The sequence below is a fragment of the Juglans microcarpa x Juglans regia genome, chromosome 1S (genome assembly GCF_004785595.1).
Source record: "Juglans microcarpa x Juglans regia isolate MS1-56 chromosome 1S, Jm3101_v1.0, whole genome shotgun sequence".
NCBI lineage: Eukaryota > Viridiplantae > Streptophyta > Magnoliopsida > Fagales > Juglandaceae > Juglans > Juglans microcarpa x Juglans regia.
Genome location: NC_054595.1, coordinates 6,554,965 through 6,579,927, shown reverse-complemented (window position 1 = coordinate 6,579,927; position 24,963 = coordinate 6,554,965). Strand labels below are relative to the sequence as shown.

General features: G+C 39.3%; 1 protein-coding gene across 1 annotated transcript; it reads right to left on the bottom strand.

Annotated features, from left to right (window-relative positions):
* Nucleotides 1-836: 836 nt before the first annotated feature.
* LOC121246237 (histone-lysine N-methyltransferase ATX3-like) lies at nt 837-24,131 on the bottom strand. The gene is made up of 23 exons (XM_041144324.1): nt 22,772-24,131; nt 22,634-22,689; nt 22,350-22,548; nt 21,796-21,918; nt 21,639-21,707; nt 21,477-21,545; nt 21,278-21,369; nt 21,060-21,152; nt 20,533-20,668; nt 19,604-19,676; nt 19,362-19,461; nt 19,099-19,223; nt 18,542-18,687; nt 18,265-18,369; nt 18,025-18,089; nt 10,564-10,777; nt 10,268-10,354; nt 10,062-10,118; nt 9,840-9,929; nt 8,519-8,605; nt 2,077-2,151; nt 1,148-1,245; nt 837-1,038 (listed from the first exon to the last, which is right to left on the bottom strand). The coding sequence occupies exons 1-23, from the start codon at nt 23,681-23,683 to the stop codon at nt 948-950; spliced, it is 3,162 nt and encodes a 1,053-aa protein (XP_041000258.1). The 5' UTR covers nt 23,684-24,131; the 3' UTR covers nt 837-947.
* Nucleotides 24,132-24,963: the final 832 nt, after the last annotated feature.

Genomic DNA, 24,963 nt, shown 5'->3' with positions numbered 1-24,963 from the left:
TTTTTCTGTGAACAAGTCGTTTCTAAAAGAAAGAGTAAACGGCGTTTTTAAAGACCAGGTCATACAAATTCAACCCGATTTGATTTTCTTCGGGTTAGGTTGGGTGCAAACCCAACTGTAACATAGGGTTGCAGGCTTAATTGTGTCCTCCTCCTTTGGAGAGGGATGGTTATCTTTATTTTTATTTTTTTTACAGAGAAAGGTACTTTCAGACAAACCAGTTGTCAATAGAGAGTTCTTAGAAATTAAGACAATATTCGTCACAAAAAAATTTGTATACAGAAAAGCTCCTTACAGATAAATAGTTTGGCTTGTAATCTAAATTTTTTCTCTATATTGACTAGTCACAACTGTAACTTCGATTTCATGAATGAAATAATTTCTATTTCCTATATATATATAAAAAAAAAAAATCAATGTCATTTTAGTAAAAGACAATTTTATAAAATAATCATTCCTTAGCTTCACAAACAAGATTGAGGCCCCGTTTGGATATAAAAACACTCTCAACCTATCTCATCATTACAATTTTTTTAAATCTTAAAACAATAATAATATCAAAAAAAATAATATTCTAACAATATTTTATTCATCTCATCTAAAATCATTTCATCTCTTCTCACCATTCACTCTCATCTCATCTCATCATACAAACGAGCCCCGACTATAAATTGCCCTGATATACTGACTACCAACCAAGTCTCAATGAGGATAACAAATCTCGCCAACTCAAAAGCTGGTGAATTTACCTTTTATTGCAACTGAATGATTGGGATCTTTTTTTTTTTTTCTTTTTTTTTTCTTTTTTTTTTTTTTTTTTTTTTTTTTTTTTTTACAATTACAAGCTCACTTTAAAAAAAAAAAAAGGAAAAGGAAAATATTAATGAACGAATGCTCATCGGTTAGGAGATGGGTTAGCTCCTTGAAGACTAAAAAGAATGCGCAACTTAATTCATGAACTTCCTACAATTGGGAGCTTCACAGAGGCAAGGAACTTTCAACTCATCACGCTCATCCGGATCGAACAAGTAATCATACCTGAAACGGAGCAATCACACACTACGTTTATATGAATATTAATGCATAAACAAAGCTAAAAATAAAACCAGTACTCGTACAGACACAGATGTGAAGGAATAAATCGCACGTTAGTTCTTCACCGGCAGAAACATTGGTCTTTGCAATAAGAACTATCCTGCTCTCATCACCCAAACTCATGATCCTCGCATAACAGTTGGGCATGCACTGCAACAACACAGAAATTTGAATGTTTAGCATCATAGCATATGCATGTATAGTAAAATTATTTCTTTTCTTTTCCTCTCTCTTTCTTTTCTTTTTTTAATCTTTTTATTTTCTTTTTTAACCAGGAAAAGCGATGAAAGTGAGGGATTGAGTGAATAGACAAGGAGAAAGAAAAAATTCCTAACAGGAACGTGACTACGGCAAATTGACTGACATGAACCAAGCCAATCAAACCCCACCCGGTATCAACTCGAGCTAAAGGTTAGGGAAAGTTTAAATAGTGAGTTGAGTTGAGATGAGATAAAAATTGAAAATTAAATAAAATATTAATTTTTTAATATTATTATTGTTTTAGAATTTAAAAAAATTAAATTATTTATTGTATTTTGTGAGAATTTAGTAAAATTGTAATGATTAGATGAGATAAAATGTGATAAGTTAAAAGGTTTTTTGTATCCAAACCTCCCCTAAGCCAATCTATGAAACACCCAATGAGGGTGCTACCACCCGATGTGGGCAGGTAGCGCCCTGCCCCAAATCATCTTGTCTTCCACAAATCCATGATTTTTGGTCTTCCACAGACCCCTAGTCTTTGGGGAGGAGATTTACATTAACCCCGCCGGCGAGGTGGGCAGATTGCCCTTTTGCTCCTCAAGTTGTCCACCCATCTGCTAGCAGGGTAGGCGAATGGGCGGTGTCCTGGCAACCCGCCCCCACCCCTAACACCCATAGAGCATAAAGTTGTGAGCTTACACATCTGTAAGGTGAAATGCGAAGGATAAGATGTTTCTTCACTCCAGCAAAAAACTTACATGCAACATTGTAACTTACCGAGTGGTTGATTAGCCGTGCTATATTCCCTTTATCTGTGGCATCAATTACAACATCCTCGCTGATCTTGAAAAGCTGCACAAAATATTTCATAGTGCTTTAATAATCACAGTTAAGAAATGAATAAGACTGAAAATAGGATATATAATATTAACCTACCTAAAAGCAGGAGGAATTTAAATACAAATTAATATCACAAATACCTCAAAAACCTGCAACTGTCCAGTAGATAGTCACTATATTCTGCATAGGGTTTAACACGAAGTAACTCCACCCCAATTTGAAATTAGTTTAATTCTTTAATAGGTTATACTACACCTTTTCCCACTTACTAATGGAGTAAAATATGTAGTATGTAGTTATTACAAGGGGGAGTGAGTACATGGATAGGAAGATGGTAAATTCGAATGTTGTTAACATTGAACTTAAGTCTTTTGTGGTGGTGAGAGATGGTTCTGGGGTGATCATCACTGAATGTGGTTGGAAGTTTGTAAAAAAACTACACTTGGGATCAACTGCAACAAGTTGGTTTATTAAGGCACTGGATGAGTGCTTGAAGGTAAGGAAAAGAGAGTTCTACACAGCTCATTGGGAAGGAGATAGGGGCTTTATAGCTCAACGATGTTCCAACCCTCAAGGAGCATTCATGGCATTGGTGGAATATAAACAGGGGGGTCGTCGGAACTGTATTTTTATTCCTGAGGACTGAGGGAGCGGGATGGAGGTCTTGAGAGAGGTCCTTCCAGCATCGACGGCAGTGCTGCCTCATCACTCCAACGGCAGCATGGTAGCTTTATAGAAACCGAGCTACCTGGACATTGCTTGAGGTACTGTTAGACTTGTCCCTAGCTCTGACATGTGTGGGAGGGATGGTGGTTTGGTTGGGGTGCAGAGGAGTGGGGAGGATGGCAGGGGACGTGACGGACTTGACAAGGAAAGCATGGTTCGTCTCTTGTCAGAAATGCAGACTCAAATTTGTATTCTGCAGAGGAACATGGAGTTAGTGAAATGCAGCGTTGAGAAGGGGGGGAGGGAGTTGGGCTTGGGTCAGGCAGAAGGGCTTAGTTCTAAAGGGAAAGGGATCTCTGCCTATGGGCCAGTGAATGTCCAACAGGCCCATAAGGCCTCCTGCGTGGCTCAACAGGCCCAGCCTGTCAAGCGGCAGGCCGCGGGGATAGCTTGGAGACGTCGGCCTCCAAGAGCCGAAACTCCATCGTCGTCAGGTGGGTCTCAACACCCACCGCCGACAATGGACCAGGGGTTGCCGTCAGAGGGGGCGGGCATTCCGTTGACATCTAGGTGCCGGAATCATTGGCAGCACCCCGAGAAACAGAGGAGAAAGGTGTGATGGAGGTCGACGAAGGTTGTCGAGGTGTCCAATCATCGGGACTTGCACAGACAGACACGACAGAGGTCTCCGATGTCTCTCTGACATCATTGCAGCAGTTTAGTCCACTGGGGAGTGACGCTTCAGGGGAGATGGACGCGGATCCAGTCTAGGGACCTGCACAGTTGGGTGCGACGGAGGTCGCCAATGCCCCTGCGGCGTTGGGGAATGCACAGAACACGCTGCCAACCACTGGCGAATGTTCAGGCAATGCCCATGGCGGCAAAAGTGGCTGAGGGGGCTCTGGAGGCTATGGAGGTAAAAAAAAGTTGGGCTTTTTGGGAAAATTTTGGAGGATGGGGAGGTGGATGAGGGGTATAACACTCGGGAGTTGTGGTTAGTGGATATGGAAGGGGGATTGATAGGGATACTGGGTCATCTTCAGTGGTGTTGAAGGAGGCTGACTCTATGGTTCAACCAGTGGATCAACTTATGGGCAGCGGCATTGAGGGTGATAAGGATGAGTTGGAAAGTCCTATCCCGTTACGCATTATTTCTCCAAAGCCAGTGTACAATATAACAAAAGATTGGATATTAAAAAAAGTAGAGGAAGTTCAAGAGTGTGTGAGAATCTCGTTTGCTAGGTATGAAGATCAGTTTAAGGCCCTTTTGATTGCGATGGAGCTAGGGAGACCTACTGCTCTGAAATCAGCAGTGAAACGGGATCGGGAGTTGAAACGTCTCAAATGCTCTATTAATTACAATAACAAGGAGGGGAGTGTGGGGAGGGAGAGGTTGAAGGGTAAGGGGACTTCGTTATTTAATGAAGCCTAAAATTTTTTCTTGGAATGTAAGGGTGATCAATGACGTGAATAAACGTCTCCGTATTAGATCCCTCATTCGTAGTTGGAAGGTTGACATTGTATGTCTTCAAGAGACTAAGTTGTGTGGTGTTGATAGATACATAATTCGTAGCTTGTGGGGCTGTTCCTTTGTGGGGTGGTGTTTTTTAGCTTCATCGGGGGCTTCGGGAGGTGTGTTGGTAATGTAGGATAAGCAAGTGGTGGAGATTGTAGAGGATTGCATGGGGGCATTCACAATGGCTGTATCTTTTAGGAACATTGCGGATGGGTGGAGGTGGGCATTAGCGGGTGTGTATGGGCCCAATATAGAAGAGATAGAAGCTTTTTGTGGGAGGAATTGGCAGGTCTTCAATCCTTATGGGATTTACCCTGGGTTTTTTGCGGAGATTTTAATATTGTTCGATTCTCTAGTGAGAGGGCAAGGGCCTCTACGTCGTCAGGGGCAATGGAAGCCTTCTCAGAGTTGATCTTTGATCTGAATCTTGTGGATCTTCCGCTGGTTGGGGGGGCCTACACTTGGACCAATAGCCCCGGGGGGGGGGGGGGGGGGGTCCCGGCTGGACAGATTTCTAGTCTCCTCTTCTTGGGAGACACACTTTCCAGATCTACGTCAGAAAAAGCTGCCACGTGTTTGCTCCAATCATTTCCCAATTTTGCTTGATTGTGGTGGAATTCGTGGGAGTAGACATTCCTTCAAATTTGAGAATATGTGGTTGGAAGTGAAAGGATTTGCAGACAAGGTAAGGGCTTGGTGGGACAATTATTCTTTTGAGGGTACCCCTAGTTTCATAGTGGCGGGTAAACTTAAAGCCCTCAAGTATGACTTGAAGAAGTAGAACGAAGAAGAATTTAGACATACGGAAGTGCAGAAAAATATCCTTTGGGATGAGTTGCAGGCTTTGGAGGAAGGGGTAGTTAATGCGGATTCTTTATTGCGGAAGAAAGTGGTGGTGACCGAAATTGAGAAAGTTTTGTTGTTGGAAGAAATATCTTGGAGGCAAAAATCAAGGGCAATTTGGTTGAAGGAAAGGGATAAATGTACTAAGTTTTTTCACAAGATGGCTAACTCACATAGGCGCAACAATGTTATTGAAGTACTCCATTCCGGTTCAAATGTGTTACATTCTTCCGAAGAAATCCATGACCACATAGTGCAGTATTATGAGGATCTCCTTGCTGAAAAAGAAGAATGGCGTCCCAAACTAGATGGTTTCCCTTTGCTCAGCTGGATTTGGATGTAGCAGGTTGGTTGGAGAGGCCGTTTGATGAAGAGGAGGTGCATCTCGTGGTGAAAAGTATGTGCAGAGACAAAGCACCGGGTCCGGATGGCTTCTCTATGGCTTTCTTTCAAGAGAGTTGGGACATAATGAAGGAGAAAGTGATGCAGATTTTTCATGCTTTTCATACCAGTCAAAAGTTTGAGAAGTCACTAAACGCCACTTTCTTTGCTCTCATTCCGAAAATAGTCGGTGCATATGAATTGAAAGATTTCCGGCCTATTAGTTTGGTAGGTGGGATATATAAAATTATATCAAAGGTGTTAGCTAATCGTATGAGTTTGATCATGGACAAACTCATTTCCAAACCTCAAAATGCATTTGTAAGGGGTCGGCAAATTCTGGATTTAGTTTTGATAGCAAATGAGTGCTTGGACAGTCGGTTGAAAGAGGGCATCCCAGGGGTCCTTTGCAAGCTCGACATGGAGAAAACTTATGACCATGTGTGTTGGGATTTTCTCCTTTATATGCTTAGACGAAGTGGTTTCGGGGATAGATGGTTGAATGGATTAAACATTGCGTCTCAACCGCTCGGTTCTCGGTACTAGTCAATGGAAGTCCTTGTGGTTTTTTTCATTCTTCCAAGGGTTTGAGACAAGGGGATCTGCTATCCCCATTCCTTTTCGTTATTGTAATGGAGGCATTGAGTCGTATAGTGGAGGCAGCTGTAAGGGGGGGATTTCTTGCTGATTTTTCAGTGGGAAGCAATAGTAATACCAGCTCCATTTCTCATTTACTTTTTGCAGATGATACGCTCATTTTTTGTGATGCTGTTAGTGGCCAGATTCAAGCTTTAAGGTCAGTTTTGTTGTGTTTTGAAGCTGTTTCGGGACTCAAGGTGAACTTGGGGAAGTCGGAGTTGGTTCCGGTGGGGGAGGTGAACAATATAGCCTCTTTAGCGGAGTTACTAGGTTGCAAAATTGCCTCTCTCCCTATGAAATATCTTGATCTCCCCTTGGGGGCGTCTTTCAAAGCAAGGAGCATTTGGGATGGAGTGGTAGAGAAGGTTGAGCAATGACTTTCAGGATGGAAGCGACTATATCTATCGAAAGGGGGGAGATTAACCCTTATCAAAAGTACTCTTTCCAACCTTCCCACTTACTATCTTTTTCTATTTCCATTACCGGTGGGTGTGGCAAACCGGTTAGAAAAGTTGTTTAGAGCTTTTTTGTGGGGTGGATTGGGAGAGGAATCCAAACTTCACCTTGTGAGTTGGCAAAGGGTGAGCTGTCCATTGGCAAATGGGGGGTTAGGGGTGCGAAATTTGTGTATTTTCAACAAGGCACTCTTAGGAAAGTGGTTGTGGAGGTATTCATATGGAAGGGAATTCGCTGTGGAGAGAGGTTATTGATCATAAGTATGGTTGTGTGTGGGGAGGATGGTGCTCTAAGGAGGGTAGGGGGTCTTACGGAGTAAGCCTGTAGAAATTCATAAGGAAGGGATGGAATACCTTTGAAAAACATCTTAAGTTTGAGGTGGGTGATGGAACACGTATCCGCTTTTGGTTCGATGTATGGAGTGGGGAGAGCCCTCTTTGTTTGGCTTTCCCAGTTGTTTTTAATTTGGCTAGAAATTAGCAAGCCCCAGTTTCAGAAGTTCTATGTCGTGCCAATGGGATGGTCACTTGGAATGTCACTTTTACAAGAAATGTTCAGGACTGGAAACTAGAAGAGCTGGCAGATTTTTACAGCTACTTGTATTCAGCAAAGCTAGGGGCCAATGGGGGAGACCGTATGTTGTGGACTCACACGAGGAAAGAAAAGTTTACTGTTAAATCTTTCTACAAGGTTTTGACAGCCCTACAGCCCACTTTCTTTCCTTGGAAGAGTATATGGAAGGTATTAGTGCCTTCTAAAGTTGCTTTCTTTATTTGGACAGCTGCTCTTGGGAAGATCTTGACGGTTGACAATTTAAGAAAACGAGATATGATCACGGAATGGTGCTACATGTGTAAAAAGAGTGGGGAATCGGTAAATCACTTGCTCTTACATTGTGAGGTGGCTGGAGAGCTTTGGGCTGGTATTCTTAGTAGAGCTGGGCTAAGTTGGGCTATGCCCAAGAGTGTGGTGGATTTATTAGCATGCTGGAACAGACCTCATAGTAGTGTCCAACTAGCAGCTGTGTGGGGGATGATTCCTTTGTGCTTAATGCGGTGTTTATGATTGGAAAGGAATGACAGGTGCTTTAATAACAAGGAGCGTGCAATGGGAGAAATCTGGAACTTTTTTGTATTCTCTATTTTCCAGTGGTTTTCTGCTATTGTATTGAAGGGAGGGAATGTTCATGAGTTTTTATCTTCTTTCTAGTCTACTAGAATGTAATTAGGTGCCTCACTTAGTATATTTCCTGTGTACTTGGGCTTCGCCTAATTTCATTCACATCAATAAAGATTATTACTTATAAAAAAAAAACAAGGGGGAAAGGTAAAAGATGTGCATTGGATTTCTAAGAGCCTATTTGGAATTGCATTAGGAAATAGAGCTTTTTATGGTAGTGCTTTTAATTGTAGAGCTTTACTAAAAAGCTCTTCTATTAAAAAGTTATTTACTGTTTGGTAAACATGCATCTAAAAGCACTTTTAAAGTTTGTTACGGTAGTTTTTTTTTAAAAAAATTAGTTATTTGCAGAAGCTTTTCAATAAAAGCTTCAACTTGGTGCTCTTTAAAAAAGTGGATTTTCAACTTTTCTTAGGTGTTTAATGCATTTTTTACAAATTTACCAAGTATACCATTTTTTTTCTTTAAAAGAGCTTTTTGGCTGTTAAAACCACTTTTTAAGCTTCCAAACTCAAACCCAAATAGGTACTAAGCCTAATTAAACAGAGAAAGGGTGTACCTGAACAGTCCCTGTCAGTATTTAGATATCATAACCATCAATATAGGCACAAGATGTCTAATAATATAAGCAATTGCCGAGACAGCCACACATCTAAGAGAAAGATAAAGGAACTTTGAACTAGAGAGTCAGAGACTCACATAACAATCTTTGCCTTCTAATCCGTACTTTGCCTCCCTCAGATCTGCAACACTGCGCCTCACCTGCTCACCACGATACTCAACCACCTGGCCACACACATACATCAGTTGAATCACTTTCAAAACCGAAAAATAATTAACCAAAAGTTGTCTCAGAAAAGTGCTTCAAGTGATTTAGTTAAATACTTTAAATAGTAGAGAACAGCAGTAAAACACTATTATGTCAAGCACCTAAGCAAAGAGATATCATAAACTAAGTTTATACACTACATGCCCACCCTCCTCCCGAACCTCTCCCCAAACGCAAAATCCAAGAAGGGAAAAGATCCCCCTCCCCTCTAATAAGAGGATCTAGTCATCAATCCTCTTTTCCATTCGACTTCTTCCTCCCTAGTTTCTCTTTTTCTTCAAGACACTTGAGACTAGATATAGGGCTCTTGGTCCAACTTGGTACAAGTGCCCCACAGTTGGAAGTGTCACCACATCTCCCACCCTCAACCATCAGCTCCCACCAGTAACTGGCACAAGACAGCCACACCATCTCTGGCTCAAATGGCCACCACATGCTGACCAATTGCCTTGGGTTCCAGCCTTTTTTCACGCCAGCCACTTCAGGCTCGCCATTGACTGGCTAACCAACCTTGTAAGACAATTTTAATATTTTTTTCTTTTCTTTATATGAACTTCTAATCTCATATTCGCGCTCAACCGCTGCTCACCACCACATCATCTGCCCCACTGTGAGTCTCCTAGTGTCTCCACCCCCCCGACCACCTCCACATTTTGGCCAATACTCAGGCCACGCGCATCACTATACTCTGCCACTGCAAAAAAATGTTGTCCACTTTTGCCGAGAGCTTCATACTCCTAATTATGCTTCTTTTAACGGAAGATACTATTGTATGCTCCCTTATCCAAAGATGCAGGACATGAGATTCTCATTGACCACCCAAAACACAGACAGTTTCAATGCATATTCCAACACTGATAGATTCTACACCAGCCAACAAAACCGCCTTTACAGGATCCTTTTCTCAAGCAAGAGTGAAGAAATTACATGACGAACAATGTTTAATTACATTTCCAGATTCGTTTTTATTAATCGCACTATAATATCTTTTTTTAGGTATGTATTGGGGTGCCCACCCCCTTTAGTTGTACTTCTAAATTTTATTATTTCTATTTGCACATAAAAAACACAAATAAATCATTAAAAGCAGTCTATGTATTTACCATAAAATCTTTGGAAAGTTGGGTATCCTAAAGAAAGTTCTTGATATCAGAAATTGTGCAAATAGTATAAGAAATACACATCTAGTACCATTTCTCCTCCTTCAATGTCCGTTCGTGCAAAGAGACCCCATCCATGTATACCAGATTTACCAAAGCAAACCCGATGATTTTCAGTTCTCTGAAGCCACAAATAAATATTAATAAAAATATGATAACCAAAAAATTTAATGAATCCAAAAATTTCAATAAGACTAAAAAAAATTACTCTCAAGTAGGCAATAACTACTGCATATGAAGAAATAAGATTTACCTGTAAGTGGTGAAGTCGTTCCCTCAAGGAAGTGAAAATCTTAGGATTTTCTAACCCCTGTTAAAAGACAACAGAAGCATGTAAATGTACATTAATCTGTCATGTTCCTCCATGGAAAACAGCCAAATAAGTTTAGCCTCTTCTAAAAGGAAAAGACTAAAACCTGAAAGATAACAGAAGATCAGAATAACAATCGAAGAACTCACATTATTTGTGTTCAAGCTATTTATCTCATCTAAAGAATGACGGCTTGGCCCCATTAGTCGATGAAATATCGGCTGCCCTTCAGCCCTCTGGTAATAAAAAAATAAAACTAATAATGAAACCAACAAGAGGTAAAATTGCTTATATTTTTTGTTGGGAACAAGCTACGCACAAAAGAATAAAAACTTGGACTCCACAATAAGGAAAAAAGATATCCAAACTATTTTTAGAAAGTGGAGAAACTATTATTCTAATGAAACAATAAATTATAGACATGTAACTCTACTCGACAAGTTACCTTGCTCCTTAATCTTTTGAAAATGCGGCATTTTGCAGCAGAGAGCGGCTCAAACTCATTACTCTCTAAGCTTGGAGATTCAAGAAGTTCAGTTTTCTTTAGTGAACCCAGCCTTGAACCTCGGAAGCACCCCTTCCGGTTCTCCAGCAAGCTTCTAGGGGAAAAAACTCCCGAAGGAGTATGAATAGCTAGAACAGAATCAGGGTTTGGGACCCTGCAAAAAAGAATAATATAAACAAGGTTTGGACCATTAAATGTGGTGCATAGGGATGAAACCTAAACAACACTGCTCAACATCTGGTTAAATTTGGCACTGTTAAACTTAACTCCTCGGTTCATCTATTAAATAAGACGTTCGTGAACACGTACATATGATTGATTATTAAACAATACAACCCCTATAAAATTCAAATCTACTCATTATGCTATCACAAACTTTCTTTGACAAGAGTTCCCCCATTCTTACTAATTTACTTGTGCTATCATAGGACTTGGACAAAAATCGAACTGAACTATATATTTCACATACCAAAACCAACAAGTGACCTAAAAAATCCATTTAGATTTATTAAGAAGCACATTATATGAGTTTCCCATTTATTTCAAACAAGAAAACACAATCAATCAAGCACTTGAATATGAATTTGGTATTGTCATTCTCATTGTAAGATCGAATTGGTTCATAAGCTCGTTGTTATATATCGTAACACAAACACATACATTAGTAAAAATGGTATATAAATGAAAGTACTATATATATATATATATATATAGTATATTAGTTACAAAGTACAATGTATATCAAGAATATACATTGTCACATATATAACTACACGTTTAGATACCATAAATTATTCAAGGTATTTTCAAAAGGTTTTCAACTTCGATCCAAACATTTTTAAATTTCAAAAAAAAAAATCTTTCTTAAAAAACTTTTCATCTAATCATTTGTCTAGGTTTCCAAACAAAAAGAAAAAGAAACAAACCAAAACAACTTTCACCAAGACCAAAGAAACCCTATAAAAAATTCAAACTTTTCAAATCTACCTACCTATTTTCACTAACCCCACTACAAAATATATCTAAAACTTTTTCCTCCAAATCATTTTTCATATTTACATTCCTTTTATTACCAGTAAACAAGGATTTTATTGATATTTTCATATTTCCTTTCTACTTTCACAAAACTCAATAAAAAACACATTTCAAGATTTTTATAAAAAGTTTTCAAATTTTACCTAATCCAAACTTTTTATATAGGTAAGCAATCATTTTATTAATAAAGGCAACGCATAGCCCAAGTACAAGCATACCTAAGTTATGAATACAATTATAAATAAATATCAATAAATACTTAGTTACAAATACAAGTTATATGTGAAGACTGGTTCAAATACAAGTTAAATATCAATAAATACTTAGTTACAAAAAAAAAAAAAATATGTGAAGACCTGGTTCAATATTCTAACGTCGGAATGTGGTTAACTTTATTGGGCCTAAATAAGGTTTATGGGCTATTTTGGATAAGCCCACAAGACATAATTTATTGAGGATGGCTACGAATTTTAATTAGGCTCATAGGCCCAAAAAGTTTATTTTAATGGTATTAATAGGCTAATAATTTAGGAAGCCCGTTTGAGATTTATAGACCAAGTGGGCCTATATTTAATTGGCATTAGGCCTGAGAATTTATTTAAAAGCCCAAAAATATTTATTGGACAAGTTGGGCTCAATTTGGAATTTAAGATTGGCCCATTAAGGTTGTAAGGTAAAGCCCATGAAATCATAGGCAAGCCCTAGAATTTAGTTAGACCCTTAAAATGACCCAACCCATTTGTTAGAGCCCAAAATAGGAGGACCCAAGATATAGACCCAAACCATGACCCAGTTTCAAATACCCATCAGAACCACATATGTATATAAATATATATATATATATATATATATATATATATATATAGCCCCCACAATAAGTCTTCTCCATCTTGTTCATGAAAATTAGGGTTGTCACATGTGTAAGTCGCACAAGAGAGAGGGGGGAATGGCAGCCCTACAAACACCCCAGGCCCGACACAATCTTCTCCATGCACGTAAACACCCAGCCATCTCTAAGGTTTTCCTTGTAGCTTGTGGCAGCCCTCTCCCTGGCAACAAACTGCCGGCAACCCCAACATCCCTCTTCAAGGCATCACCGCATGGCCACCGCGCACTCAGCCTTCAGTTCTTCCCCACAGCCCACAGCCAAGACAGTGGCAACACATCCGAGAACCATCCTCCACACCAACAACCTCTCCTCCATCGTCAAACACCCAGACCACTCCCTTGAACCACCATGTAGAGCACTCCAAGTGTCTAGACCCACAAGCCTCCACATCTCGGCCCCCACCCACCCCTTGTTTTGCACCCATCAAAATAGAGAACCATCACAGGTCCTCTCCTCCACACCACAATAGTCACGGAGAGCTAATTCTGCACCATTGCTCCACCACCAATCACATGACTCCTCCCAAGTCCATGCCTCCCTCTATTTTGCTCAACCATGGACAGCCGCGGCACCAAGCATCACCGTCGAGAGCTTCTGCCACGCCCAACTCCCTCCTCTAGAATCAAAACAAGCCCCCACATTGATGTCAATCTGCATCACACCCATCGTAGCTTCACCCTTTCCCACGACAAAGCCCCTCCCAACCCATTTCGCATGATCAGGCCATGGAGGACTCTCGCCATAATCATGCTCGACACCAGCCATAGATCATGTGAAACTAACCACAAGAATATCAAGGCCGTAGACACAGACCTCCGTGAACCTATTAGACCTCCACGTCGAGTTGCCTCTAGAGATGTCACACATGCCCTAGTCATGGTGGAGACAAGCACCTTAGCTAGCCTACAAGCATGCCTTGGCTCGTGGGGTGACACGCACGGGGCGCCCAGCACGCATGCATGTCTTGGCCCGTGCGATGGCACACACGGGTGCCCAGCATGCGGGCTAACGAGGTTAGTGAGCGCCTGCCCATGCGTGCAGTCATGCGCCGCGTGCCCATGCGCGCAACACTAGGCCGCGCGCATGCACGCAGCATTACACTCAACAGTGCGCCGCACACGCATGCGTGCTTCAGAGCGCAGGCCCATGCGCACCTTGATGGGCCGCGTGACCCTTGTGCGCGCCCATGTGCCGCAAGGCCATGCGCGGCACATCCAGCCCACCCAGTGCGCGCGCACATGCACAACCCTGCTGCACATCAACGAGGTTAGTGGCATGCCTCACGGCATGCCATCCAGCACACGGCTCCAGCACATGCCTTGCAAAACAAGTCAATGGCATGCCCACCAGCGCATGGCTCTAGCCCATGCCTTGCAACCTCAGCGCCTAGGCCACCAACCTGGGCCATGCAGCGCATCACCATGGCTCACCATCAGCAAGCCATGCCACACCACCTAGCCATGTACCAACCCGAAGACCACCATGCACCAACCTAGCCCACCATGGGCCATGCATGCCACGGCTAGACTTGGTCCATGACCACTATCATGTTATTTATTTTATTTATTTAATTTGATTTATTTATTTATTTTCAAGGGACCTATTGGGGATTTTCAAATTGTATTGCTTATAAATAGAACTCCTGCCTTAGAATATTTTGGCAAAACTCCTATAGAGAAGACTATTGTTTGAGAGATCATAGTGAATTCCAAAGAGAGGATTAAACCTTGCAATTCATTGAACAGGCGTAATTCATTTATCTTGTTTTCTTGCAACTTAGTACAATTCGTGAATCAAAGTTGTGTTTATCAATATATGAGGTTTATTCAATTCTTGTGCAATTCGTGAATCAAGTATTAAATTATCATTGTTTGTCCTTTTGTTCATTCAAGTTCATAAGTATTTTTGCTTTTGTTCTTGAGTGTTCTTCATTGTGTTCTTGGTGTTCATCATATTTTTGCTCTCCCAATCCATCCAATCCATAAAAGTTGACCACCATAGTGTTTGTCAACTTTCCATAATTGGTTTGCCTCATCAAACCCTACCCTAGCCGAAACACATTATCCTTGCCAAGTCATATTCATTTTCGGCAATCACTTGCCATATTGAGACTTGACCTAGCCGCCACTCTCCTAACCATATTAGAGTTCCTATAATTTAGGAACCCTAGTTGACCCAATCACATCTCCATAACCAGCCATATCCCTTCCCAAATTGAGTTCCTAGATTTTAGGAACTTTTCCTAAAATCACTCAATCAAGCAACCAAGCCAAACCCTTGTGGCCGTCCAACCCTAGCCGCCCATCTCCAAACCCTAACTCAAAACCCTAAACCTAAACCCTAGCCGCCCAACTCCATCTTCCAAACCCTAAACCCTAACTCCCAAGTGGCGCCAACCCTAGCTCCACACTAGTGCCGTCGCCCCTTACACCATTGTAGCCCATACACTTCCTTGACCTTTTCCACCATTCCATACAACCATTTTAGCCTAAACACCTAACCTCACCATACCAAAGTGGTCATCTTGGCTACCATTGTTCGAGAACCAAGCAAGAGAGGAACGAAGATTCAGTCATCACAAGGTTACCCTTGGCGTGGAGATCATAGTGTTTAGGAACTTGACCGAGGTCCCTAACAGAACCACCCACCTCACACTGTCTAACTCTCTTTTGCACAACGAAAGCCTCCAGGCCACTGCCTCAAGCCTCTATCCTACACCACTATAGACCTACATCAAGCTCTTGTTCCAACCACTCAACCAACCCAAGTACCTGCACTGCAAGTCACCTCGCAACCACCTCTAGTCTCCACCATGAAGCCTCACATTGGAAGCAAGTGGCTTTTCCCTCAACAAACCACATTCAGCACCTCCACGGACAACCCACTGCACGTTCATCCTCCATTGCACCAAAAGCCTCTCTCTCTCTCTCTCTCTCTCTCTCTCTCTCTCCTTGTTGGTTACACAGTCGCACCCCACATCACATGACTACTCTGCCCATAAGGCCTCTCTGTTCCACTCCAATAATTAATAATTTATATGATCGGACTTGACCTCTACGAATCAAGTTATGTAAATGCCCCTACTGAGTGAGTGTTGATTGTAGGGTTTATTATTTGCAATGATATTTTTATGATAAAATCAAGAGAAAATAAACGTTTGGATGCGAAAATGTTGTTAGGATTTAATTGTGCAAGTATTTGGAGAAATTAAGTGGACATCAATTATTTGGGAAGTGATGATACTTTAGGGTTATGATGATTTTAGACTTTAGGGAAGCATAGGTTATTTAATGTATTTAGGGTTTCAATTGTGAAGTACGTGTTTAAGTAAAAATTGACGTAAGTTACGTACTTATTTTATAGATAAAATCAGCTTTGCCCCGAAAATATTGGATTAGCGCTACAAGTAGCATGATCAAACCCTTCCACGAATGTACGACAAACATGTCTTTTATAAAGGTATTATGTGTATATGCCCCTCCTTGTAAGCCCATTTTTACATACCAAGTTATGACTAGAGGTAACAATATGTGACACGACTTGTGAACTCAACATAAGCACGACACGGAATTAGTAGGTTTGGATTTAATATAAATGTGTTCAAGTCAAAACGGATTGACCTATTAAGACATGATTAATAAACAAGTCAATAACAAGTCAACCCGCTTAACCTGAAATCAACCCACAATAAGTTAATAACCCATTTAGATTTTATTTGAAAATTATAATTTTATTATTGTTGAGTTGTAATATTGGTGTTGTTTATATTTTTATTGTTAGGATTGTAATTCTAAACCTATGCTCATATTTGTTATTGTAGGATTTGTAATATTAGTTTTATTATAGGTTAAAATTTGAAAAACATTGATATTTTTTGTTAGTAGACAGTCTTATTGTTTTTTTTTTTAAATATTGTGACTCCTAAGAAATATAAATTTAACTTTTATGTGAAATTATATTAATTGTATCAAATAGGCTATGCATGTTAATTCAACACATTTACATGAAACCGATTAAAATGAGTCATGTCGAGTTGACTTATTTTTAATTAATTATTAAACGAGTCAAAACGAATGATACAGTAGATCCGTTAGTTAAATGGATCATGTTAGAATTTGAAAGTTTTGACACGTTTAGCTTAATATCTCGAGTTCAGGTTGACCCATATAGTCGAATTTTCATGACTTGACACGATAGGCACACAACCCGCAAACACGAATTGTCACCCCCAATTATGACATGATGAAAGTCAATTTCAATATCACGTTAATATATGTTTTATATGCATCATGATATGTTTTGATGCATGATTACGATAAACTATCATTATGTGTTCTAAATGCATCATGATAAGAAAGATAAAAGACAAGTTATGAAAGAAAATTTAAGAATAGCCATAACAGATGCATGGTACTAATGTAGTTATAGGTGGATGTGCAAATCACGGACCTAAATGTAATCCACCATAGTATGTTATGATAAGTTAAATGGTTCCCCTTATGGCCATAGGTAGTGAAATCAGTGCACAATCCTGCACATGGGGGTTAAGGTGTGATAGTCATTAAAGAAAAAATAGTACAAGATTAATGAGTTATGCTTAGTACAAGTTACATATTTATGTTAGTATAAGTATTAAGTACACATGCGTTTTAAGAAAACTCTATGTTTATTATGTTTACCATTATGATGTACTACTTATTGAGTATTCGGCTGATTTGTATATGTTTTTATGTTTTAAATCACACGAAGTGAGGTTCTTTATAAGGATGGAGCTGCAAGATGGGACTTAGCCCAAGGAGGTGAGGCAGAGGCCTAGAATATGTACAAGGATTTTAAATTATGATTCTTGTAGTACAAAATTTGAGAAATGTTAATAAGTGCTTCCACATATCCTCTTTAAAATTTAATGAAGTATGTTCTATTTTAAATTACAGAATCTTTTATATCGGGCTTCTACGTAAATGGTTTTAAGATTAGTACCATACCAATCAGTCAAATTTAAATAAAAATGACATTATTCTTAACCCTAGGAGGACGGGATGTCACATTATACTAATAAGATTAGTGTGTGCATATCGGACAGCATTTTGGTTGTTAGTTGTTGTATGTATGTGTTTCCAGTTTGACATTGGATTAACATAATTTTGATACCTGACTATAAATCAATAAAATTGCAAGTTTTGTTTCATTTAATTGTTTTATTCCATTACCTTTTAAAAATTGAGAAATGGAAACCTTTAAAAAAATGTTGAGTCGAGCCAAGCCAAGCTTAAACAAGATTTGAGAGCTCGGATCTTATCCAAGCCAAGCTCGAGCCTGGTTTCAATAATTTCAAGTCAAGCTTGAGCAGCCCAAACTTGAACAAACACAAGCCAAATACAGCCCTAGTGGTGCATGATGAAATGGAACAGAAAAAGATTTATCACTGCGTGCAATAGAAAGAAAATGAGGAATCAAAAGATGGGAACAAATCAAACCTGTGGACTGCACAATATATCAACTTTTTGGTCATTTGTGTCCCATTCTTTTCCAAGCAGTGCAACTGAGAGTTCAAAACATAATTTTAATAAAATTATCACCCCTGTACAATTTAATTTACTCAAAAACTTACCCAAATAATTTCAAAATAAAAGCATCGCTTGAAGAATATTATATTATGAAATTAGTGGCTTCCAATCAATGATCAGTTAACAACTAAATGAGCTCTAAAAACATACTTCCATGCTATATCCTGCTCTTGATGCACACATTGCATGAAAATAAGTAGCACACTTGCAGCACTGTGTGCAGGAACCATGGCTCTGCTTGCAGATTACACATCGCTGTAGTCATAAAAAAGAAAGCACAATCAAACAAAAGACTTTCCAAAGCCTTCTGGCAGCTATCAAGGTACAAAACTGTGAAGATTCACAAGACTTGAGCTCTTAAATGATTTTGCAATTAAAGCGCCAGAATTAAAAACTCTGTACAAAATCATTATAAACACCATATAACCTTCAAAAATGAATTAGACGGAATTCTAAGGATTCCAACGGCAGGTTCCATAATCTCATGATTTGAGAAACCAACTTCAGGCCGGAACCAAGCACACGTTACATGAACCCACAGTGTCTCAACATCAGTTGGCTTCAAAGCACCACCTGAGGAAGCAGTTTTCAAATATAATTGGCGAAATTAAACAGCAGCATCTGAAGATAGATGATTTTTCTGGGCAGAAAAAGATCATCTTGACGCCACAGGAAGAATAAACATATCATAGAATTTTCATAGACAACATTATAGCACAAGCAAATATAATTTCTGAATAGGTCGACTAAGGCCTCATTTGGTTACACAAACCATTTCATCTCATCTCATCTAATCATTATAACTTTTCTAAATTCCTACATAAAATATAATAAACAATTCAATTTTTTCAAATATCAAAACAAAAGTTATATTAAAAAATTATATTTTAACAATATTTTATTCAATTTTCATCCCATCTCATCTCTCATCTGTGTAATCAAATGAGGCCTAAAAATAGCTCAGGACACTGATCCCTATCATACCCTTTACAGGACAAAGGCAGCACTCTCTCTTGACATTAGGCGATTCGCATGCTCTACAAACCCATGAAGTAAAATCCTGCACAGATTTTGCCCCATAGCACTCTTGGTGGACGGCTATTTGGCATCTGTACACCCAAAAAAGGTTAAAAAGAAAAACATTTCAGTACTCAAGTGCATAAGTTGCAATCCCGTCTAAGTAACAAAAAAAAAAAAAAAAAACAAAACGAAAAGGGGCATATAAACATAATTGATGAGGGAACTACCTGTTGCAGATGATGATTTTGTTATCATCCCAATCTTCAACCCATCTACATACAGCACACCTTTCCGTTGTCCATTTTGCATGGACAGGCTCATATGTCTCTGTAGCATGTAAAATTAATTAAAATAATTTCCCCTTACCATTCAGAATTATCCACTGAAAGAGCTTATTACCACAGACACAGCACCAACACAAAACAGAACAGCCTTCAACGTGTAAAGAACTCAGTAAAGCACATTTTACCTTTCAAAAAAGTGAATAACTGCTGCTTATCAAGCTTTAGAGGATCCATACCATGTGTATTATGCTCTGAAATCTGAAGCATCACCACTGTCAGTAGGAAAATGTATAGGGACCATACATATAATTCATTCATTTACAAAATGAGTAAAATGAGAAAATACTAGTAAGGAAAGAAAAGTGACGCTTCAAGCCCTCCTAAAAATTCATAAACATATTGAAGCCATCAGAGTTATGTATAACAAATCACATCGATAAAAAAATGAGTTCCAACTGAATCACATGATAGATTAACATCATGTCTTCAATCATGTATCAAATTCAATAACACAACCACCTCAGACAATGGGCTGAAACAGATGCTGCATAATAAATGGCAAGATGTTCTGCCTGAGATAAATTTTTTATAGGTACTTAAAATAAATAATTAAGAAAAGCTGAACAGCAAATTAGCAAGACAACATATTTGCATTCATATATGGTTTCTGAAAGGTAATTGCAAAATCAGTGTTTATTCTTTATAGACAACAAAGCTTAAGTTTTCTTTTGACAAGGCTTCCAATTTGGTCCAGGAACCCAAGAAACTCTAGCCAAGTGTAGAACACATAAAATGTATACATAACAGGAAAGTATTTAGAACCAAGCAATACATTCCAAACTATTCAACTATAAGGCAAACAGATCTAGTCGTCCAATGCACATCACAAAATTGAATCGGCTAAATGTTTTGCATTCCTAACAGCCATTGACAAGATGCTACCAAAAGATTGAGACATCAAAATCTAATACAAAAATACCATCATACTTTAAATGAATTTGGATTGTTTTAAACAAGAAAGCTACTTTCATACGCTAGAATACTACTAAGAACTTAAAATATACAACACAGAAAAACCATCTATGCTTTCAAAAAGAGAATAACTGATACAGACCCATTTTTCTAGTGTTAGCATTGTACCCTTCACTTTCACACTATACTTCCACTTTTTGGCTCTGCAACCTGTGTGTCGTTCCCATTCACTAGGTGTTTGCTTCTTTGACCCGCACAAACCGCAGTTACATATTACTCTAAGGCAAAAAAGAAACAGAGCAGTTTAATGGAATTGTTCTTCAAAATAATTATTCAAAACACCTAAAATCTGCTCAGAACTTAACTAATCAATTAGAATTTCCCAATAACAAACTCCTAGTCAAATTCACAATAAGCATCACATTAGTAATTAAATCTCAACAAAAATCCAGTACGGATTAAACTACTAACAGATCGTAACTAAAATTAACACTTGGAGGTATGCAGAGGTCACCACAAATGTGGTGTACAGCGACGAACAACAGCAAGGAGTACATATAAATAAGGATTGCATACAAACGCAGGAGAGAAGGAATAAAATGAGGTCCTAGCCAATGTGAAAATCCATTAAAATCTATGTATGCTATTCATAAAGTGTTCAAGACTTACAAATGAAGTCTTCGAATATAAGTTCCTTCCATGCCATTGCATACCACTGTTACCTTCTCAGGCAAAACAGTTTCTCCCCTATTTTCAACAGAGCTGCTTCAAAAATCGTGCAACATTAGGCTTGAAATTTATAATAACCTCCAAAGACAGTCAATAAAGTCAAACATGCAAATGAAATGAAATAGATAAAAGATGAAACACAGAAAGCGCAGACACACCTCAATTTTGGCTGGCATCTTCCCAAAGTTGATAATTCATTGTTGGACTTTGCTTTGCAATCTGGGCAATAGTAGTCAATGCTCTCCAGATCCTTTAAACAATAACAAATCAGTGATCCTTCTACTCGTCACCAACTTCAGTTAATAAACATACAAGAGGAACAGAGATATGAAATCAAAAATCAAATATGGTAAGCACCTTGAATAGTTCACTGGAAATATTGTCACACTCAGCATGCACCCAAACGTTACAACCATCACAACACACCTGATCCAAAGAGTTAAGTTTCAACAATCTTTGAAACATTCAATTTTTAAAGGACATATAATAGACACAAGTCTGATTTGCTAATAATCTCACCCAATTCCCTCCATCTGAATGGTGCCAAATCTTCTTGCAAATGCCACAATATTGTCTGGATTTTCGTAGCTATAAAAATTTAGACATTAACATCGCTTGGAAAACAAGAAGCTACAATGAAGTTTTCAGAGATATGGTTCAAGCATTTATAACACACCTTAGCACAATGTTTACACAAAAGCAGGGTCTCGCAAGTTGGACCCTTCATTTTCTTCATAGTCTTGCATGGCAGAAACAAACCACAGCCATCACATGGTATTGTATCCTTATAATACTCATCCTGCATACACAACTAAGTCACTGAATGAACCCTTTTACCAAACAGACCTGATTCTGTTGGGCATTTCACAGCTGAATAAACAACAGAACTTTTTGTAATGAGTAATAACAAAAACTTGGAAGCATAATTGGCTTAAAAAATCTGTTACACAACTTCATAGCAAACACTACAAAATTTTCAGAAAAGAGCAAGTTTTAGCAATGGCAGTACTGTTAACTCTGTATATTGGTATTTTGCACAGTTTGATCAAATTTCCACACACTTAAGTACTGAAAGCGGCCTAATTATTGATTTGGAAATATATAGGCCTATCTTAATAGCAAGCATATACTCAGCCAGCGATATGTCCAACTCTTTGGGCAAAAAGGAAAAGAATACACACAAAGCCATACAGATTAACGGCATGTAAATTCTGCTCTGGAGAAACTTGCCTGATTCTGGGAGTAGTATTGCTGGTCCAGATTAGAAGCAGTGGCCTCTTGGATTTCCTTGGGATTTTCTTCTGGAATTGCAATTTCCCCAGCCCCAAGGTTTGTGTCCAGAATACCGTTTTCTGCCAACAATGCCTCCTCCAATGCCCTCTTAAAATCACTCAGCTTGCTCTTGTACAACTGGGTCTGCCCCTGATATCTGAACAAAGCAAAATTCTAGCACGTGCTCAATTAACCAACAGCAACTATTCGAAACGTCATCCCAAGACCGGTTAGCTACGTACCTGTCCATGAATTCCATGAAGGGAAACAACATTCCCTGCTTCACCCACGCATAATCCTGCCCATCAAAACTCTCTTAGAACCCAAAATAGACAAAAACATCATCGCCAGATAGGAAGAGAGAGGACTTTGGACTTTACCCTTTGTGTTCCATTCTTCGAATACCCAAAAAACATTACACATATAGCACCAGGAACGCAACAACTCAAGACCGTTTCTGGAGCTTGCGATATGGGGTCGATCACTACGGCCGGCCAAGTCGGGTATCTCCTCCCACACTTTGCCCAAACTATATCACCCAAAGCAAAGTCCTCGGGCTTATAAACCTCCTTCCTCTTCCCAGCATTCCCTTTCGCCAGTCGCTCAATTCCGGTAAAACTAAACCTGGGTTTATAAGTGTCCATTCTTATCAACGCTGGAGAATTCAAACCAAAGCTTTTTGCGGTGGAGCTACTTGAGTTTAAATGCTTCCTACGATAAAAATTCTTATAAGCTACATATCCAACTTTTTCTTCCTCTTCCTTTTCAACATTTGGATAAAGCTTCGAGTTTTTCAACTTTGACTTGTCCTCCTCGCTCTTTCTAACAAATTTCGTATCTTTTAATTCCATCTCGTCCCCTTGTAAGCTCGAATCCTTGTTATTGAATTTCGACTCCCCTGTCTTCCATACATCCACAACGGAGTCATACAACTTCGAAGGCAACATCTGAACCCGCCCTCGCGACGACTTTAACAGCGGCGGCCGAAATCGCTCCGAGCACTGTTGCACCTCTCCTTTTCTATTCAATTGCTTCGAGTTCGACTCGAACTCTCCGCTCATATACGATCCTTCGCTTTCGCTCCAACAGGAATAACCTGAGCCGTTGCTGCAATCTTCAACCTCACCGCCACCAACTGAGTGATACCCATTGGGTTTCCTTTTCTTCGAATTCACTGAACAAGAGCGGTCATCGTCATCGTCTCCCTCCCAATCGGAATCTTCGAGCTTGCACCGCTTCAGATTAGGCATTTCAAGTTTCATAGTCCGTTTGATAATCATGTTCTCAACCATTCAAGTCGACGAATCCACACTCCAAAGGCAAGCCCTAACTTCACATCGAATGCCGAAATCAAAATCCAAATCAATAGGAATCGAATTCGGAAGACTCCCACGTATTATTTACACCTCGATTATGTTTTTTACATAGCGATGGCTCTCAGAAATACACCCCTAAATCCTATACGTCAACACGAAACCCTAAAAAGAGAGTGAAAGGAAGAAGGCAGATAGAATTCAAACTCTTCTGTAACTTCTTGAAACGCCGAGAAAAAATTGAAAGAAAAATAAAGAAGTAAGATCTCAAAACCGAATAGTGAAAGCGCATGAATTATGTGAAGAAAAACCAGAGGGTTTTCCGAGAAACCAGTTGATATCGCAGACAGAGAGATGGAGGGAGAGAGCTCAAAGGTGTCCAGTATCGGTTCGTCTAAACAAATGCAAAATTATACAGCAATTTAGTTTTATATATGTATGTATTAACAATTTTTATTATTATTAGACAGGAAGAGGAAAGTAGTGGTAGTGTATAGTATACAACGTAGATTTGGCTCCAAAGATCACGGAGTCCGAGTTTTGGGAGCGCGAACTGAAATTTTGGTACGTAGGACGGAGTTTCTGTGCTACCCATGTAGTTATGGAGGCGGAGCCTTTCATGAACAATTCTGATTCTAGTGGCTGGATGATAAAACTCTTTCATTTTATTCTATCTTATTATTATAATTTTTTAAATTTTTATACGAAATATAATAACTAATTAAATTTTTTTAATTTTTAAAATAATAATAAAATTTTATTCAACTTTCAATTTCCATCTCAACTCACTATCCAAACAAAATGTTAATCACCTCATCAAACATAATTAATAAGCATGAACCCCCATTATATCGACTCATGGAGAGCGAAAATGCTTGTCCCCAATGCAAGTACCATAGCGAGTAAAAATGCTCGCAACCCATGAGCGCACCGCAAAAATAAAAGTGCTCGACACTTCGATGAATATCGTGGAAAGAGAGTGTTACTGTGGAATGCAAAGTGCTCACCTCCAGGTAAACAAGATGGAGAGCAAAATTGCTTATTACCTAGGTGACCATGGGAGAACAAAAATACTTTCCACCTCAGGGAGTACCATAGAGGCAAAATGCTCCTCACCCCTACAAGCATTGTGGAAGGCAAAATGTTCCTCGCCATGGCAAAATGGTCCATCTTTAAGTTGATATGGGCGCACATTAGTGTCATGGTCCATCTCTAGAGAGATTTGGACCCAAGGCACTGTGATGGAGATCCAAGAAGAG

Coding starts and splice junctions, on each gene's coding strand:
- LOC121246237 (XM_041144324.1), bottom strand. CDS start 23,683: ATGGTTGAGAACATGATTATCAAACGGACTATGAAACTTGAAATGCCT. Junction 21,919..22,349: donor AATACTACTCCCAGAATCAG/GCAAGTTTCTCC, acceptor TTGTGTATGCAG/GATGAGTATTATAAGGATAC. Junction 10,355..10,563: donor TCAAAAGATTAAGGAGCAAG/GTAACTTGTCGA, acceptor TTTTATTACCAG/AGGGCTGAAGGGCAGCCGAT.